The 20552-nt window shown below is 38.0% G+C and overlaps 1 protein-coding gene across 23 annotated transcripts in view; it reads right to left on the bottom strand.

The window, feature by feature from the left end:
- Positions 1-20552, bottom strand: part of SGIP1 (SH3GL interacting endocytic adaptor 1) — a 220181-nt gene that overhangs the window by 26910 nt on the left and 172719 nt on the right. For all 23 annotated transcript variants that reach the window (XM_064372455.1, XM_064372456.1, XM_064372460.1 and 20 more), the window contains one exon: positions 458-569. In XM_064372455.1, coding sequence (XP_064228525.1) covers positions 458-569 — 112 coding nt within the window. The remainder of the gene's footprint in view (positions 1-457; positions 570-20552) is intronic.

Raw genomic sequence — 20552 nt, 5'->3', positions numbered from 1 at the left:
TCACAGAAAAACTTGTTCCCTTGCTACTTTAGGTGTTTTGGGAAGGTGTTTTTTCTTTCATGTCCTAATTCCAATGAACAATTGTTTTAATTTATATGTGGGTGATTCCCATCCAGGAAAAACTAAGACAATAAAAGACATGATCTGCACATTTACTTTTGTGAGACAATAAATTTCCTCATTGTTGACAGAACTGGGTTAGAGTTTTCTGTTACTTGCAATAAAAACAGAACCAAAGAGTTCTACAGTACATTCTCTTGATACATTTTTAAAAGCATGAAATCAATATTCCTAATGACATTTTTACCTCTATTCTAGCTGTGCCATCTACTATTGCTAACCAAATTTTTTTTTTGCTTTTTAAAATAAAGAATGAAACGGTTGTATTAGGATGTTTCACACTCAACAGGCTAAAGTGTTCTATTTTTTCTGATAGTGGACCAAGTATCAGGCTTACTTGCTTGGATCAGCTCCTTTGAAGTAGGCATTGACTGTTTCTGTAAATGCTGCTGCAACAGGGAGAGTGTCCTGGGCTCCCATGGTTAGGGGGCTGGGTCCCCTGGAAGAACCTGCATGAAATGAAAAGTTTTCATTTATTATGCAAATAGGAGACACTTTAGTGTATGTGAAACTAAAAGCCCATTAAAGAATTAAGGAATAAAATCTACCCCTTAATGTAAAAAAGTAAATGCGCTAAGAACCATAACTCTGTATATTCAACATAGAGCTCAAGTATTTAAAAGGAAATATTTGGCTGGTTTACAGACAAACACACTTGAAATTAATTCAATTATGCATTTTGCTACAGAAACGAAAATCCAAGCAGAACAAAGGCACAGGGGTTTTCAAATGTTTTGCATAAAACATAAGGCAGTATTTGCATGACAGTTTGTACAGCAGGTGGTTAATAAAGACAATTACTAGTTTCCTATTTGAGCATTCAGTCCAATAAATTGCCCATACTCAAAACTTTTTTCATTTTTTCATTTTGTATAGCAGCCAAGTGGTATCACGTAACCCGTTTGTTTTTTTCTGGATATTTCCATTTCAAAAAGCCCAGTTACTCTCAGATCAAGTAAGCTCAAGTTTACATGTCCAAAAATATACACAACCAAAATATACACATCGACTTAGTACAACACATAAATGCACTAATTCACACTATTAAAAGTAACAGAAGCTCTCAGGGCACTCACTGGGTGCCTTACATGAATAATCTCATTCCAATTCCACATCTGCCCAGTGGGATAGGTATGATTATTCCCATTTTGTGGAAGAGGAAACAGAAGCTCCATGTATGTGACTTGTCCAAGATAATATAGTTAGTTAAGTGGCAAAACAAAAATTCAAACCTAGGTTTATCTCTCTATAAAACTCATGCTTTTCCCACTATACCATGGAGTGTTCCAAATGAATCATTTTCCTGAATCATTTTGCTGTGTGTAGCTTCTGAAAGTATCAACGTTTAGGATTATTGTTTTGGTTATTGATCTCTAGGCATGGTATTGAACAGTAAAGTTTTGGTAATTGTTACATAAAGTATTTAATTGTGTCACATACTCACTGCTTCCTCTTCCTGCCAAAGACTGCATTTACTTCTCCCCACTACTGGCATAGACTACATACTTTAGTGTTATGTTTGTTTTCTTTTGCCTTCAATAACTTCTGTCCTCTTCTCCAGGTCTGAAAATAATCTACCAATTGTACACCTCCCTCCTCAATAAAGCTTTCCTTGATCATTCTAGTTTATGCTAGTCTCTTTTCTATCTCTCTTGGCTTTCAGTATCTTGGACTTGGCAATTGACAATTAATTTAACCAACAGTTATCTAATATGTACTATGTATCAGGTATTATGGTAGGTACTGGGAGTCAATGAGTACTTTGCCAATAATACTTTGTCCTCAATGAGTTACAGTTCAATGTGCTGATGTTATCAGCAGCAGCATTCCAATCATCAACATCATCAACATTTGCTAATCTTAATTACCTCCATTAACGTCATTTGTTGCACACTTACTAAGTGTTTTATATATTACCTATGCAAATGTATGAAGTAAGTATTGTCTTCATTTTACAGTTTGATGGAACCAAGGCACAAAGAGTTTATACAGCTTGTTCAGTCCTGCACAGCTGGTTTGCATAAAGTTTAAGAATGGCACTAGAGTATGTATGAGTTCAAAGTTTTGACTCTGAGCGCTTTATCATTTTGCCTTCTTAGTAGGGAACTATAGTACCAAGTGTACAATTACAGTGCCACTGGGTGAGTCTGAAGTTAGGTGTGCATGCTAAGTCTTCGCTGCCCATAGAGCCCTAAATTTTAAAAGGAAGGAACAATGGCATTAGCTTCTTTAATGAGACTGTGACACTCCCTAAAACCTAGCCTGCACTATATTGGCCTTTCACTAAATAAATGTTGAATTATCCACAGTTGGGTCTCAGAAAAGTAAGGTTTGTGCACATTTATAAATAATAAAGGCACAATAAACACAGACCATTATTTGTAATAGTGTTGTTCAGTTTATTTGCTCACTCATTAGTTCAAATGTTTATTGAGCGACTATTAGGTTTTGGAGAAGAATGGCTAATAGCTTCTCCAACTGTTGGTTAAAACTAGGCCACGGTGGTAAGAGGGCTGAACTGTTCTCTCAGGGTCTTTTTCACTATGCGATTGAAACTTGGCATTTGGTGAGGAGGATAGATAAATCTACAATCAAATAGAGTGATTTGATAAATTCTTTAAAAGAATGGTATGAGCAAAGCTCTATGAAAGCACTTAAGGCTGCTTGTATAGGTCAGCGTAGGTTTCATTAAGATGATGTCGGAACTGAGGTCTGAGGATGAATATGATCTCACAAATGGTAGAAGGAATGAGGCCCACCATGTATGTATGTGGGGAGCTGAGCATACACATTTTGAGAAACCACAGGAAGTGTGGTGTTGTGTGTGTATGTGAGTGTAGTCGGTATTGAAGGGTGACAGGAGCAAGGTAGGGAGGAGTTTTGAGTATGAGGCTTGGGGAGTTAGCAATTAGGTCATGAAGAGTTTTATATAAATATTTAGAAAAATTTGTCTTTATAGCCATTAAAATCATAATTCATTTTTGATAATCTAATACAAATCTAGAATACTTTTCAGAGCAAAGCACACATATATGCATCATTTTTATTATTTAAGGTAGAATTATGAATTTCCTGAGGTTTTTGGAGTTTTGAAACTAGGGTTAGAACACCCTGAATGGAAAGCGGAGGCCTCTGAAGTATTTGAAACAGGGGAGATTTGCAATGGACTTGAGTTTAGAGCATGCTAGCTATGTAAATGTGTGAAGTAAGTATTATCTTCATTTTACAGTTGGATGGAAACAGGGCTCAAAGTGTGGTGAATAATTTAGTGAAGGAGACAATAATGTCGGCGAGGATATTTCTTAGGAAAAAAGATAAAAACGAGAAATGCAGGTGTTAGTATAGAAAGGGAATGTCATCATCATAATATTTTTCAATTCTGCAAAGCATTTAATAGTCTTCTATGATAGTCTTGTGAACAAAATAGTAAAAGTTGTATGGATCATGGTCTTGCCAAGGGAATTGACAATTAGACAAATCACAATATCCAAAGAGCATGAATCAGTAGCTATACATCCATTGTGAAGGAGCTCTCTAGTGGATTATCTCAGAGATTGGTCCCTAGCCTTGGGCTCTTCAGTGGCTTGGATAAAACTCAATGAAGTGCTCAGAAAGGGCACACTGTAGTGGCTAAGAGCATGGGATTTGGCATCAGACATACCTGGGATTGAGTCCTGTCTCTGACACTTGTTATCTAAATGATCTTTGGCAGGGATGATGTCATGATACCCATTTTGTAGGTTTGTTCTGAGGATAAAATGAGGCAAAGCATTTAGCACAGCGCTTGAACCACAGTAAGCACTCAGTAATGATTAACTATTTTTATGATGATCATCATGGCAGATTCATTAAAAGTGCTAAAAAATTTTTTTTTAATTTTTGAGGTACTAAACTGGAAGTTATAAGAAAAATATCAGCAGAAACAAATGTAAAATTCTTATATATCAAGATTTAAAATTAATGAAACAATTGTGGTTTGTGAAAACTTGCTTGGTAGAAGAATATGTGAAAAAAAAGCACCTGGAGGTTTTATTTGATCATCAACTTTCTATTATTGAGTTCTAAACATCTTCCCTAGCTTGGGCTATATCAAAGGATGAGTAAGACATACATCACTAGAAATGATGGTTGTACCGCTTTTCGTTTGCTTGTGTGCTTTGTTTTAAAGCTCATTGATGGGAATCAAAACACATATCCACAAGTTAAAGACCACACTCTTCAGTGTAACGATACACAAGGCCATCTGTGGCGTGATTGAGACCCATTTCTCCTTACCCACCTCCCCCCCATGCCCCAACAACAACCCCTCCTCTAGCTATGTTCAGCTCTGGACACCATAGTCCTTATTGTAGAATTGATCAATAATGCCAGGGAAGCAGAAACACACAAAACAGCAAACATTTACAAATACCTCTAAGGATCCAAAATTTACAACCCTAATTTCTTCACATCCCTATACATTCCATTGATATCCCATTTTGTGTTTTACTTTTTCCCACTTACAATATTGCTTATTGCTATTTGGTCTACACATCATTTCCCACAACTATTTGTTATGCTACAGACATTCTCCTAATGTTGAACCACTTCTAGATAGCAAATGAAATCCATCTTTGTATAACCTGGTATTCTTTTCCTTTTTTAATTTCCTTAAGATGTAATTTATTCCTACAAAGTAGAATGACCAAATCCAAAGGCAGATCAACGTTTAATTGACAAGAATACCAGGTGTTTTGCATAAAGATTATACTCAACGAAAATGATATGAATAATAAATGAATGCTTTTGTTCCCCCATAGCACCTCAGAGAGTTTTTGTTTAGTCTCTTTACTGGAAAACAGAGCTAAAACTAGAAAAGTGTTCAACATGATGAGAAATTCAAACCTTATGGCCTAAGAGGACTAAGAGTGGACTGGAAATTGTTTTCTAATAACTGAAATAATATGAACAGACAGCGGCTCTGGAGACCAGAGTTCAAGGCTATAGATCTGTAAGTTAATAGCTTTGTAGCCTTGGGGAAATCTACTATATTAATGTTAGGTTCTCTCAATCGTGAAATGAAGGCAATAGACTGCATAGTGTCTGTGTTTTAAGATCCTATGATTTTAAGTTATCTATAGGCATTTAAAATTTTTACAGTGAGAACAACTTTTTAACAGAAGAATAAACTGCCCTGAAAACAGCCTATCCTCACTGGGGATTTGGGTAGATCTGGCATATTTCTGAGACACTACCATGTGCAAGATAGTGGTGAGAACACAAATATGTAGTCTTTCAGGAAGAAAAGGCATAAACATATGGAAAACTAAATAACAATAATGTATGCAAACAAGAGGTTAGGTAAGACAACAGTGTAAGTGACACCGCTATGGCATTATTTCACTGCAAGATTAATTACCAAATGAGTGGTGTGGCAGATGCTATTAGTTGATTTAACAAAGGAAATCTGGACTCTAGAGTCATGTAGACTTGGGTGTGAATCTTGGCTCTTTGGCTTACAATCTGTATGTCTAGGGACCATGTATTTCAATCTCTCTGTAATCAGTTTTCTCATCTTAAGATGGTATAAAGATAGTATCAATGTTAAAGGTTCATGGTGAACATCAAATAGGGTAACATTTGTGAAGTACCTAACGTGGTATGCACTTTAAAAACATATGACTAATATTAATGTTTTTGTTGCTGTCATTTTGTCACGGTGAGCTTTACTGATGTTGTTGAATTGGAGTTGGTTCTTTGAAGTTGAGTAGGTTTTTAGGCAGAAACAAAGGGAGATATAAAACAAATAGAATTCTTCACTGTGCATGGAGTTAGAGTAGAATTTTTTCAGCTTCTTTCCATCCCTAAAATTCTATCATATATTCTGTGCATGTGCGCCTAATTTTTCACATATCACATAGGTGGCTATTATGTTGACTTAGGTGGCTTGATATAATACTTGTGTCAACAGGAGATAAAGTTGGTTGAATACATGTTTATTTTATTCAAATAAACAAATTTATTATTTGAATAATCAAAATTGATTTATTGAAATGTGAGATCCTCTAATAATTAGACATTGTGGTAGCTGCTGAGGGATACATAGAAATGTATGAGGCATATCCCTTCCTCTATGGAGTTTATTGTATAAAAGAGGATTATAATATTAAATACATATGAAACACTATATGAAGTTAGAGAATAGTTTAATATTGCAATTGTTATATTATTGTTGTTAATAATAATTTACAAATAATCCAATTGGAGGCAGTATTTATTGACATAGCTTTTATGTCTGTCCGTCTGTCCTTTGATAACATCAAAAATCAAACACTAATGTGGCTTTATGTTCTTTGTACATTGGAGTTAACACAGGCTAAGTATAATTATTTGTAGCCCAAGGTAACCCTACTGGTAAGCGGCAAAGCTGAATTCAATCCTAGGTTTTCTGGCTTTCTTAATGGTAGTTGTAGCAGGAATGAAAATTTCTCTCTTATTGTATACCAACCAGTATTCAAAGGACTTTACTTATATTAATTATTATTATTATTTTCTTTTTTTATTACATTTTAGGTTTTGGGGTACATGTGAAGAACATGCAAGATTGTTGCATAGGTACATACATGGCAGTTTGGTTTGCTGCCTTCCTCCCCATCACCTATATCTGGCATTTCTCCCCATGCTATCTCTCCCCAACTCCCTACTGTAAGTTTATGAGTGCTGTAAGTACCATTCTTGCTCCTGTTTTGCAGATGAGAAAATGGAGGTTTCAAGTCATTCAACAGCCTTGCCATGGTCACCTGGCAAGTAAAGAATCAAAGCAAGCACTGCCTGACTCTGGATGCCACCCTCCTCCCTACCTTGCTCAAGGAGCTTAGAAGTCAGGAGAAAGCTATCTTAGGAACCTGATGACGTGTTTGTGGTACCCCCAGAAGGATGAGTGGCTGCCATTAGCCTGTGGACCTCTGACAAAAAAGCAACTCTAGGGTACTGGGAAGCTATTGACATGCACACTTGGGGAGTTCTGAGGAATGGAAGAGGGCACAGGGGGTCACCAATGTGTGACTGTGTGTTTTCTGAAAGGCAGTTTTCTGTGACTCTCATTACCACAAGGTCACACAGACAGACACATGTAGACAGCCTGAGGCTAAAAATAAATTTGTAATAGCAGTATGACATCTGACATCTTTAAAAGATGAGGTCCTTAATTTATGAAAGCATTTAATGAGGAGACAAATGAAAAGTGAACGGGGAAGGAATACATACTGTATATTTAAGTGTTTTAAGAAGAGAAAGAGTTTTTAGAAGAGTGAGAAAAAAATTGAAAAAAAAAAGACGAAAGAGCCAAAAAAGCAAAATGCACAGGTACAGAAATGGAATACAAGTATATGAAGATTTCCTTTACACATAAGTGATTGTTTGCCTCCTGAGTTTAGTCAAGGTGCCTCCTATCCACTACTGCCAGTCATGTGCAGTGAGCAAGCCTGCGTTCTGGCAGGCCAGTGTCCCCTTCCCGTGCGCTTTCTCCGTTTTCTGTATAATCTCTTCCACTTTGCAATGTTGCAATTTCTCCCATCAAAACCAGCTCATGAAGACAACTTATTTTCAGTTGTTTTACATTTAGTATAAATCTATGTCAAACTAGCAGCTCCCTCGGGGGTGATGTGGTATTTGTCACAAAATTAACAATAAATGGTAATATCTATTATTTAATGTATTCAAACTCTGTGCAATCATTCACATGTGTTATCTCCTGTAATTTGCACCACCATCTCACCAAGTAGGTGCTATTTTAAACATCTCTTTCTTATAGATGAGGAAAGTTAGAGTGCTTAAGTAACCTGCCTCAAATTCAGTTAACAAATGACTGCAATAAGGAGTTTAGGATGGTGTCAGACGGTGTGGGCTTCAGTCTTGACTGTGCTTCTTCAATACTTGACCTGAGCTGGTCAGTGATTCTAGCTACACCTCTGTTAAATTAGGACGATAATGCTAGTGCTCCCAGTCTTACCCAAATTCAGGAAGGCTCTGCACCACTAATGTCAGATTCCATGAGAGCTGCATATTTTACCTTCTGTTCATCTGGGGTTGGAAACAGTCACTCCAAAAACACAATCTGAAGCATGGACAGCAGGAGAGAGTGGTTTGATTTGTTTAAAGACTGTCCCCCTTTTGCAGGCTATTAGGCCAAACAACTGCCCACCTTACCAGGTCTGCTGCAGGTAGGAGGCAAATGACCCTTATGCCCAGGGATGACAATGCAGGGATATAACCAACAGATGGAGACATCAGAAAGTCTCAGAGTGCATAGAAGAGAGACGATATTCCAGAAGATGCATAAAGCAACAAAGAGTGAAAATTAGACTAGCTTTGTCTTTAAAAGCTGATAATATTAGTTAGAATTAGAAAAAGCATAAATTAGGCCCAACTCTACAATGATTTATAGAATATGTTATATATAATGCAGTGACAAAGAGACTGTTGGAAAGAGATTAAATTAATTTTGAATCTGATTTTTATCCCCTGCTCTGTGACCCTGAAAAATTATCTGACCTCTCTGAGTTTCAGCTTCATCATATTGTAAAATGAAGATAGTACCTTTTACAGACATTGGGAAGATTAAATATGATGACATAGTATATTCTATGTTCTTGTTATTTGAGGATAGTCAATAACAGAGAAGTCATTTAACAATTAAGGTACTTAAAATGGGTATTAAAATTTCACAGTACATAATGATAGAAAGGTTTGATTGAGATTCTAAGTTGACATAAACTAAACTTGTGAAACAATCTTTTATTAACAAAGTTTAAGCTACATTAATAAGTTCTTAGAATGAACAAAAATAATTTGTGTTGATATTGTTGGGAAGGGTCTATTTTTCTGATAAAATTGTATTAAAGCTTTACACACCACCCGAGATTCAGATATGGCTTTGATTCACGATCATAAATGGAGCCATTATTGCAGAATTAATTGAGAGTTTTATAAATTCTTCTAAGGGTCTCTCAGTTTCTTGTCTTTCTTTTGAAGTGGCTCTGATGTAAGCTTACATCTTTCCCTCTTAGTAATTAATAGTTTTAATATCTGTTAAATTCTAAACTGACAATGACTTTGAGTGTGATGAAAAGTTTTACATCATCAATTTCACTGACTTCATGGAATCCTGTATCTTTCCTAAGACTGGCAATTTCACTTTTCAATAAATATGCCCTGTATTTGCACAGCATATCCATTGTTTATATGATCAGATGTTTATGGAAAAACGTACTGGATACTGCATTCATGGAATGGGTGAATAGATGCTAGTGGGGTTTTTTTGTTTGTTTATTTTCTTTTCTTTTGAGATGGAGTTTTCTCTTGTACCCCAGGCTGGCATGCAATGGCTTAATCTCAGCTCACTGCAAACTTCACCTCCCGGGTTCAAGTGATTTTCCCACCTCAGTCTCCTGAGTAGCTGGGATTGCAGGCATGCGCCACCATGCCTGGCTAATTTTTGTATTTTTAGTAGAGACGGGGTTTCACCAGGTTGACCAGGCTGGCCTTGAACTCCTGACCTCAGGTGATTTGTCTGCCTCAGCCTTCCAAAGTGCTAGCATTATAGTCATGAGCCACCATGTCTGGTGGATGCTAGTGTTAATTTGGGGAAAAGTGTATTAGAATGGGGACTAAGGTTATAAGTAAATACTTTCATGTTGCTGTGGTCTTTGCTTGTCTTCAGAATCCTGTAACTGCAAGGTAACCAATATTGAACACTGGGGTAAAGAGTTTCATTAGGGCTGGGCTCAGTGGCTCATGCCTGTAATCCCAGCACTTTGGGAGGCTGAAGCAGGTGGATCACAAGGTCAAGAGATCAAGACCATCCTGGTCAACATGGTGAAACCCTGTCTCTACTAAAATACAAAAAAAAAAAAAACTAGCTGGGCATGGTGATGCATGCCTGGTATTCCTAGCTACTTGGGAGGCTGAGGCTGGAGAATCTCTTGAACCTGGGAGGCAGAGGTTGCAGAGATCATGCCACTGCTTTCCAGCCTGGCGACACAGCAAGACTCTGTCTCAAAAAAAAAGTTTCATTAGTTTAGGTAAATTACAGTACCTGACACACAGTAAAAACTCGATAACTTGGCAGCCATTATCATTAGCAGTGAAGAAGAATTTGCCTGATAGTCATAATAGGTAACATATTGTTTCAGGCTCTCCTGATCACCTTATGCATTTAGTATATGAGGGAAGCATAAAAAGAAAAGTAGAAATTCTTTCTATATAGTTCAGTAGAAAGAACTGTATTATGAGAGCTTAACTTGAAAAGGTAAGCATTCTCCTGTGACCTTGTGACTCTTAGCTGAAGTGATGATTTATAAAGTTACTTTTTTATCATAGCAAAAACTTTTTGAAAACGTTTAGAATAGGGTTGGGAGAAAAGGAGTCAAAATGAAGTTATTACACGCAAATTTTTATTTTTTTTCCCTTTTCTCTAAATCTTGGAATATTATGATTGCAGTTGGCTTAGATTAAATAAAATGTATCTTATATGTGTGGAAATTGTGTGTGTGCATGCTGCATATAAAAATCTATCTTTATATAATATTTTCTTGGGTGTTTTGATAGTCCTATACTATCACCTAACCTAATTATTAATAATGCTAGGATGAGAACTAAAAGAGTATATACTTTCTGAATTCTGGGGACTGCACTAAATGTTCCACATGCATTCCCTTATTAAATCCTCACACTTTTAAGAAAGATGTATTGTTATCCCCACTTTACAGCTGACAAACTGTCGCCTAAAACAGTCAAGAAGCTTATGTAAGTGCTGCATTGGCTTCTCCTGTCCTGAGGTAAGTAGCATCACTTGACCTGCTGAGTGAGAATACAGAGGAAAAAGGGCAAACCTCAAAAAGGGAGGAACAATATTACTGAGTACTTGCTATGCGCTAGATACCGTCTTTTATGCTTTACACATAGTGCATCATTTAATTATCACTACAACCAGTGTCCAGATAGGCATTACTTCATATTACAGATCAAGAAACTGAGTGTGAGAGGAGAGAACCATTTACTCATGTTTTTGCAGCCAGTAAATGGTGGAGTCAGTTCAAATTTAGATCCACTTGACTCCACACTTTTCCAATACGAGCCCTATAGGCCTCGTTGTCACCCACGGTAGCACTGGGTGAGTTATCCTTGCTACATGCTTTTCAAAGTGCTACATGTTCTCCTTCACGAAAATGAAGAAAGTATACTTAAGAAAGTCAGTTCTGAGAGGGGAAGATGGCCTATTAGGAGGAAGTCGGGATTGCAGCTCTGAGAGAAGGCGCAGAGGGTGAGTAGATGCCGCATTTCCAGACGGATTTTTACTGCCCACAGACCAGGAGATTCACAGGAGGAGGAGCCCCACGGGTCACCAGGACCGCTGGTCTGACCGGCGTGGCCGCTCGGCCTATGCCCTGGGGCGGGGGGCAGCGGCTTGTTGAGCAGAGTGAGAAAGGCTGAGTCCCCTCTGAGCCAGCAAGGGGAGTTGAAGCAGGAAGTCAAGCCAGGAGATTCTTGGGCAAGGGCGCACCACGAATCTCAGAGCCACTGCTTCGCCTGATGCAGTGGCTCACAGGGCAGCAGATTTTTACTGTCCACGGACCAGGAGATTCACAGACGGAGGAGCTCCATGGGTTGCCAGTGCCACTGGTTGGAATGGAGTGGCCGCTCGGCCAACACCTGGGGCAGGGGACAGCGGCTCCTTGTGCAGAGTGAACAAGACTGGGCCCCCTCTGGGCCAGCAAGGGGAGCTGAGGCAGGGAGTCAAGCCAAGAGATTCCCGGGCAAAGAGGGTGCCACGGGAAGCACGGCTGAACCCAGGATGGTCCAGCTCAGTGGGGGAGGGGCGTCCCCCACCGGGAAAAACCCTGCAGTTCCCAGGGCAATTTGCCGTAACCAAGGTAACCCGCCACTACAGAGACTCTGTCACTACAGGGGCAGGCCAACATAGCGGAAGCAGTTCTAACTACACCCATATAAACAGGACTGCAGGGAAGCTCACACGGAAGCTGGGCGGAGCCCACAGCAGCTCAGTGAAGCCTCTGCAGGCTGAGTGTGACTAGGCTGCCACCTTGTGGGCAGGGAAACCGATAGCAAGACAGCAGGAAATCATAAAGCCCTAACTCCCTGGGACAGAACACCTGGGGGGAAGAAAAGGGGGTTTATGAGTTCAGCTGCTGCAGACTTAAAATTACCAAAACCAGAAAGACAGTAACTACAAAGTCGATAGGTGGATAAATCCACAAAGATGGGAAGAAACCAGCGCGAAAAGGATGAAAACACCCGAAACCAGAACACCTCTCCTCCTACAAGGGAGTGCAACTCCTCACCAGCAAGGGAACAAGACTGGATGGAGAATGAGTGTGATGAAATGACAGAATCAGCTTTCAGAAAATGGATAATAAGAAACTTCCGTGAGCTGAAAGAACATGTTCTAACCCAATGCAAAGAAACCAAGAACCTTGAAAAAAGACTTGATGAAATGCTAATGAGAATGGACAACTTCGAGAGGAATATGAGTGAATTGATGGAGCTGAAAAACACAACACGAGAACTTCGTGAAGCATGCAGAAGTTTCAACAGCCAAATTGACCAAGCAGAAGAAACGATATCAGAGGTCGAAGATCAACTCAATGAAATAAAATGAGAAGGCAAGATTAGAGAAAACAGGGTAAAAAGGAATGAACAAAGTCAACAAGAATTATGGGACTATGTGAAAAGACCTAATCTACGTTTGATAGATGTACCTGAAAGTGACGAAGATAATGCATCCAAGCTGGAAAATACTCTTCAGGATATTATCCAGGAAAACTTCCCCAACCTAGCAAGGCAGGCCAATATTCAAGTCCAGGAAATACAGAGAACACCACAAAGATATTCCTCTAGAAGAGCAACCCCAAGGCACATAATCATCAGATTCACCAGGGTCAAAATGAAGGAGAAAAAACTAAGGGCAGCCAGAGAGAAAGGTCGGGTTACCCACAAAGGGAAGCCCATCAGACTCACAGCAGATCTCTCAGCAGAAACCCTACAACCCAGAAGAGAGTGGGGGCCGATATTCAACATCCTTAAAGAAAAGAACTTTCAACCCAGAATTTCATATCCAGCCAAACTAACCTTCATAAGTGAAGGAAAAATAAAATCCTTTGAGAACAAGCAAGTACTCAGAGATTTCATCACCACCAGACCAGCTTTACAAGAGCTCCTGAAGGAGGCACTACACATAGAAAAGAACAACCAGTACCAGCCACTCCAAAAACACACAAAATGGTAAAGAGCATCAACATAATGAAGAATCTGCAGCAACCAATGGGAAAAACAGCCAGCTAGCATCAAAGTGACAGGATTGAATTCACACTTAACAAAATTAACCCTAAAGGTAAACGGACTAAATGCCCCAATCAAAAGACACAGACTGGAAAATTGGATAAAAAGCCAAAACTCATCAGTGTGCTGTATCCAGGAAACCCACCTCACATGCAAGGATACACAAAGGCTCAAAATAAAGGGATGGAGGAAGATTTACCAAGCAAATGGAGAGCAAAAAAAAAAAAAGCAGGAGTTGCAATTCTCATCTCTGATAAAACAGACTTTAAAGCAACAAAGATCAAAAGAGACAAAGAAGGACATTATATAATGGTAAAAGGATCAATGCAACAAGAAGAGCTAACGATCCTAAATATATATGCACCTAATACAGGAGCACCCAGATACATAAGGCAAGTTCTTAAAGACTTACAAAGAGACCTAGACTCCCACACAATAATAGTGGGAGACTTCAACACACCATTGTCAATATTAGACAGATCAACGAGACAGAAAATTAACAAGGATATCCAGGATTTGAACTCAGACCTGGACCAAGCAAGCCTGATAGACATATACAGAACTCTCCACCCCAAATCCACAGAATATACATTCTTCTCAGCACCACATCACACCTACTCTAAAATTGACCACATAATTGGAAGTAAATCACTCCTCAGCAAATGCAAAAGAACGGAAACCATAACAAACAGTCTCTCAGACCACAGTGCCATCAAGTTAGAACTCAGAATTCAGAAGCCAACCCAGAACCACACAGCCTCATGGAAAATGAACAACTTTTTCCTGAATGTTGACTGGATAAACAATGAAATGAAGGCAGAAATAAAGATGTTCTTCGAAACCAACGAGAACGAAGACACCACATACCAGAATCTCTGGGACACATTTAAAGCAGTCTCTAGAGGAAAATATATAGCAATAAGTGCCCACATGAGAAGAAAGGAGAGATCTAAAATTGACACCCTATCGTCAAAATTGAAAGAGCTAGAGGAGCAAGATCAAAAAAACTCAAAACCTAGCAGAAGACAAGAAATAACTAAGATCAAAGCAGAATTGAAGGAGATAGAGACACGAAAAACCCTACAAAAAATCAATAAATCCAGGAGCTGGTTTTTTGAAAAGATCAACAAAATAGACCACTATCCAGACTAATAAAAAAGAAAAGAGAGAATAACCAAATAGATGCAATAAAAAATGATAAAGGGGCTATCACCACAGATTCCACAGAAATTCAAACCATCATCAGAGATTATTACAAACAACTCTATGCACATAAATTAGAAAACCTGAAAGAAATGGATAAATTCCTGGACAGTTGCCTCCTCCCAAGCCTAAACCAGGAAGAAGTCGAAACCCTGAATAGACCAATAACAAGGTCTGAAGTCGAGGCAGCAATTAAGAGCCTACCACCCAAAAAAAGCCCAGGTCCAGATGGGTTCGCAGCCGAATTCTACCAGACATACAAAGAGGAACTGGTACCATTCCTACTGAAACTATTCCAAATAATCCAAAAAGAGGGAATCTTACCCAAATCATTTTATGAGACCAACATCATCCTGATACCAAAACCCGGCAGAGACTCAACAAGAAAAGAAAACTACAGGCCAATATCCATGATGAACATAGATGCAAAAATCTTCAATAAAATACTGGCAAGCCGATTGCAACAGCACATCAAAAAGCTTATCCACCATGATCAAGTAGGATTCATCCCAGGCATGCAAGGCTGGTTCAACATATGCCAGTCTATAAATGTAATTCACCACATAAACAGAACCAAAGACAAAAACCTCATGATTATCTCAATTGATGCAGAGAAGGCTTTCGACAAAATTCAGCAGCCCTTTATGCTAAAAACTCTCAATAAACTAGGTATAGATGGGATGTATCTCAAAATAATAAAAGCTATTTATGACAAACCGACAGCCAATGTCATACTGAATGGGCAAAAACTGGAAGCATTCCCTTTGAAATCAGGCACTAGACAAGGATGCCCTCTCTCACCACTCCTATTCAATATAGTACTGGAAGTTCTAGCCAGAGCAATCAGGCGAGAAAAAGAAATAAAGGGTATTCAATTAGGAAAGGAGGAAGTCAAATTGCCTCTATTTGCAGATGACATGATTGTATATCTAGAAGACCCCATCATCTCAGCCCAAAATCTCCTGAAACTGATAAGCAACTTCAGCAAAGTCTCAGGATACAAAATCAATGTGCAAAAATCACAAGCATTCCTATACACCAATAACAGACTTAAAGAGAACCAAATTAAGAACGAACTGCCATTCACAATTGCTACAAAGAGAATAAAACACCTAGGAATACAACTAACAAGGAACGTAAAGGACCTCTTCAAGGAGAATTACAAACCACTGCTCAATGAAATAAGAGAGGACACAAACAGATGGAGAAACATTCCATGTTCATAGTTAGGAAGAATTAATATCGTGAAAATGGCCATACTGCCCAAAGTAATTTACAGATTCAACGCTATCCCCATCAAGCTACCAATGACCTTCTTCACAGAACTGGAAAAAAACACCTTAAACTTCATATGGAACCAAAAGAGAGCCCGCAGAGCCAAGTCAATTCTAAGCAAAAAGAACAAAGTGGGAGGCATCACACTACCAGACATCAAACTCTACTACAAGGCTACAGTAATCAAAACAGCATGGTACTGGTACCAAAACAGAGATATAGACCAATGGAACAGAACAGAGGCGTCGGAGGCGACACAACATATCTACAACCACCCGATCTTTGACAAACCTGACAAAAACAAGCAATGGGGAAAGGATTCCCCGTTCAATAAGTGGTGTTGGGAAAACTGGCTAGCCATATGCAGAAAGCAGAAACTCGACCCCTTCCTGACACCTTACACTAAAATTGACTCCAGATGGATTAAAGACTTAAACATAAGACCTAACACCATAAAAACTCTAGAAGAAAATCTTGGCAAAACCATTCAGGACATAGGCGTAGGCAAGGACTTTATGACCAAAACACCAAAAGCATTGGCAACAAAAGCCAAAATAGAAAAATGGGACCTAATCAAACTCCACAGCTTCTGCACGGCAAAAGAAACAGTCAGTAGAGTGAATCGGCAACCAACAGAATGGGAAAAAATTTTTGCAGCCTACCCGTCTGACAGAGGGCTGATATCCAGAATTTACAACGAACTAAAACAGATTTACAAGAAAAAAACAAACAAGCCCATTCAAAAATGGGCAAAGGATATGAACAGATACTTTACAAAAGAAGACATACATGAGGACAACAAGCATATGAAAAAATGCTCATCCTCACTGGTCATTAGAGAAATGCAAATCAAAACTACATTGAGATACCATCTCACGCCAGTTAGAATGGCGATCATTAAAAAATCTGGAGACAACAGACGCTGGAGAGGATGTGGAGAAATAGGCACACTGTTACACTGTTGGTGGGAGTGTAAATTAGTTCAACCATTGTGGAAGACAGTGTGGCAATTCCTCAAGGACCTAGAAATAGAAATTCCATTTGACCCAGCAATCCCATTACTGGGCATATATCCAAAGGATTATAAATCGTTCTACTATAAGGACACATGCACACGAATGTTCATTGCAGCACAGTTTACAATAGCAAAGACCTGGAACCAACCCAAATGCCCATCGATGATAGACTGGACAGGAAAAATGTGGCACATATATACCATGGAATATTATGCAGCCATCAAAAACGATGAGTTTGCGTCCTTTGTAGGGACATGGATGAACCTGGAAACCATCATTCTCAGCAAACTGACAGAAGAACACAAAATCAAACACCGCATGTTCTCACTCATAGGAGGGTGTTGAACAATGAGAACACATGGACACAGGGAGGGGAGCACTATACACTAGGGTCTGTTGGGGGGAGTGGGGGGGACAGTGGAGGGGGTGGGGAGTTGGGGAGGGATAGCATGGGGAGAAATACCAGATATAGGTGAAGGGGAGGAAGGCAGCAAATCACACTGCCAGGTATGCACCTATGCAACAACCTTGCATGTTTTTCACATGTACCCCAAAACCTAAAATGCAATTTAAAAAAAAAAAAAAAACTCAGAGGGCAGTAAGACCAGCAACCATTATGTGTACTGAATAAACATTAGGAGACACTTAAAAAAAAAAAAAAAAAAAAAAAAAAGAAAGTCAGTTCTTAAAGAGTGGAGTTAGGAGGTTAGGAGTACTGAATTTCTGAGTATGAAAATAGGATTAAAGTTATTTCCAGTCTTCCTTTTCATAAGTCTCTGCCCACTTGCCCTGGTTATAGATATATATTTCATGTGCAAAATTTTTTTGCTTTTCAAATTCTGTTCAGTCCAGAAACATACAATCAATTGACATTTTTCATCATGTTTTGTAGAGAATTTTTCTTCAGCCTGGATCTATGCCTAGAGCACCTAAGCTGTCATCCAAAATTAATGCTGAGTTGAATTAACTTCCTAAAATGTTTGACTCAGAAAATAAGAAACTTACACTTTCTTTTTATCATCCAAGTCAGAACAAGTACATTCAACAAAAATACTATTGCTAAATATGAACATAAAACAGAAGACAAAGCCATAACAATAATTAAAGGAAAGTGAATGCACACTTGCTCAAATTGATTTCCTCAGTTAGTCTCAAATCTTAGTGTTTTCTTTGCCTTAGTATGAAGAGTCATACAGCCAAATCCTAAACACTGTCACACAGACCGTGGTGAGAGTTTGATCAAGCATCGGAAACTGAGCCAGCTATAGCATGGTACTATGGAGAATATGAATAAATATATAAAGAGCTAATTTATGTAAAGCACTTATATATGATGGTCACTGTGCTGAACACATTACATGCCTCATGTCTTCTAATCTCAAAACGTCGCTTTGAGGTACACTCTTTTAAATGAAAACTTAGTGAAATTAATAACTTGCTCCAGGTAACTTGCTCTACAGAAGTACAGAAGCTAGGACTGAAAACCAGGTCTAACTTCCATTATATTCTTAAACCCTACCCTGTGATAAGGATGTTCACCCCTACATCTAGGAAGCTGTGATCCAAGGTATAGCAGGCATGGCATGGATTCTCAAAGGGGAAGTATCACCCCAAAGGGGGTGAAAATTGGTTCTTTGGGGAAGGTGAAAGAAATTTTACTTGTTAAATGTATAAAGCACACAGATATACATACAGCACACAGTCAGATGTACAGTACATCTGCGATATTAGAATCTGACTTGGAGAGCAATTAGGGAAAAAAAAGGTCTAATAGAGGCTCTTGGGGCAAGGAAATGAAAAAGGATAATGAAAAGAAAGTTTGAGAAGCACTAACCTACAGGCTTAAAAGGGTCAGAGATGTGAATGCCCCTGGACAACTCATCAACTCTCTTGGAAACTTAACAGTCATCTACCAGACCATCCAACTGCTGGCAGAAGAAATTACCACATCCTTTGGGATCGAAGCTACAGAACTTTGAAAGATGGAACAAGTAGGTTATGACTGACATGCATCCTAAAGGGATACTCATGAGCTAAAACTGTATCTGTCAAGAACTTCTTGTTGACTTTCAAGGAAGTTGTTTACTTTGCAACAATTTATAAGCAAATTCTGGAAAATGAATGCAGATAAAATTCTGGATTTTTTGATGTGTCATGAAATTAAACTATCAATGCAAAGAGTATAAAGAGGTCAAGGTTATAAACATGTGTTATAGAGAAATCATTAAGCCCCTATGATATTAATTATAACTGCTGATGGCCAGAAGTGATTCAGATGTGTCACAGATTCTGAATATGAAATAGATTTAGGCTCAGTTTCTGATGGTTATACTGAAGATAGTGGCTTGCACTTTGTGTATTATTATTGGTTAGAAAAAAATGCTTTTCTACACTTGACAAAGTTTATTTTGCACCCAAAAAGTTGTGAAAAATAATGTTTAAATTAATATCATGATCACAAGCCAACTGTGAGCTATTTCTAATAGTTTGAAGTGTCAGGGTGAATATTATCCTATGTTAAAATAAAATGATGCATAATTATACACTGTGTGATAATATAAACCATACATCCACACACAGAGTTACATTCACATGCAAAATGTTAGAACTGAAAAACATCAAAATAATAGTAGTCATCTACAGTTATTTGATTATAAATCTTTTTCTAAATACCTTTCTGCTTTTCCAAGTTTTCTATAATGTACATGTGTTACTTTGATATTGAGTCAAACATATAAGTACACATTGATAATTACTTCGGAATTTTAAAAAACATCTAGATTTCTACATTTCTCCTTTCTTTTTTTCTTTTGTCATCTTTACTTGTATTAAAGAGAAAAGATGATATTTTGATTAAAATATAAAATATTATAATCATTTATAATATATAAATATATCTATGTATTAACATACAAATTATAGATATTTATTTTGTATGTACAAATATTTTATAACTATATAAATATATTTCATATCCTAAATATTTAAAACATTTTATATTTACATATCAACTATTACATATCAAATATATAATATGCTATATATTTGATATATAATATAAATACATGAAAAATTAAAAATATTTGACTAAAATTTGAGAAAAAGGTAATAAAGATGAATGATGAAATTAAATGGTTTAATAGCAAGAAGCAAATTATAACAAAAAAATTTTCGTGGCCGGGCGCGGTGGCTCAAGCCTGTAATCCCAGCACTTTGGGAGGCCGAGGCGGGTGGATCATGAGGTCAAGAGATCGAGACCATCCCGGTCAACATGGTGAAACCCCGTCTCTACTAAAAATACAAAAAATTAGCTGGGCATGGTGGTGTGTGCCCGTAATCCCAGCTACTCAGGAGGCTGAGGCAGGAGAATTGCCTGAACCCAGGAGGCGGAGGTTGCGGTGAGCCGAGATCGTGCCATTGCACTCCAGCCTGGGTAACAAGAGCGAAACTCCATCTCAAAAAAAAAAAAAAAAATTTTTCAGATTATACCAAAAACAATAATTCATTAAAAAGAAGAAATAAATTGTGAACCAAAGTAATGAAATTTTTTGTTTGTTTGTTTTTGTGTTAATATAACTGAAATTAATAAAAATTATATTA

This window comes from Aotus nancymaae, unplaced genomic scaffold (genome assembly GCF_030222135.1).
Source record: "Aotus nancymaae isolate 86718 unplaced genomic scaffold, 86718_ANA_hifiasm-v0.15.2.pri h1tg000007l, whole genome shotgun sequence".
NCBI lineage: Eukaryota > Metazoa > Chordata > Mammalia > Primates > Aotidae > Aotus > Aotus nancymaae.
The sequence above is the reverse complement of the archived record's forward strand: the minus strand, read 5'-3'. Positions and strand labels throughout refer to the sequence as shown.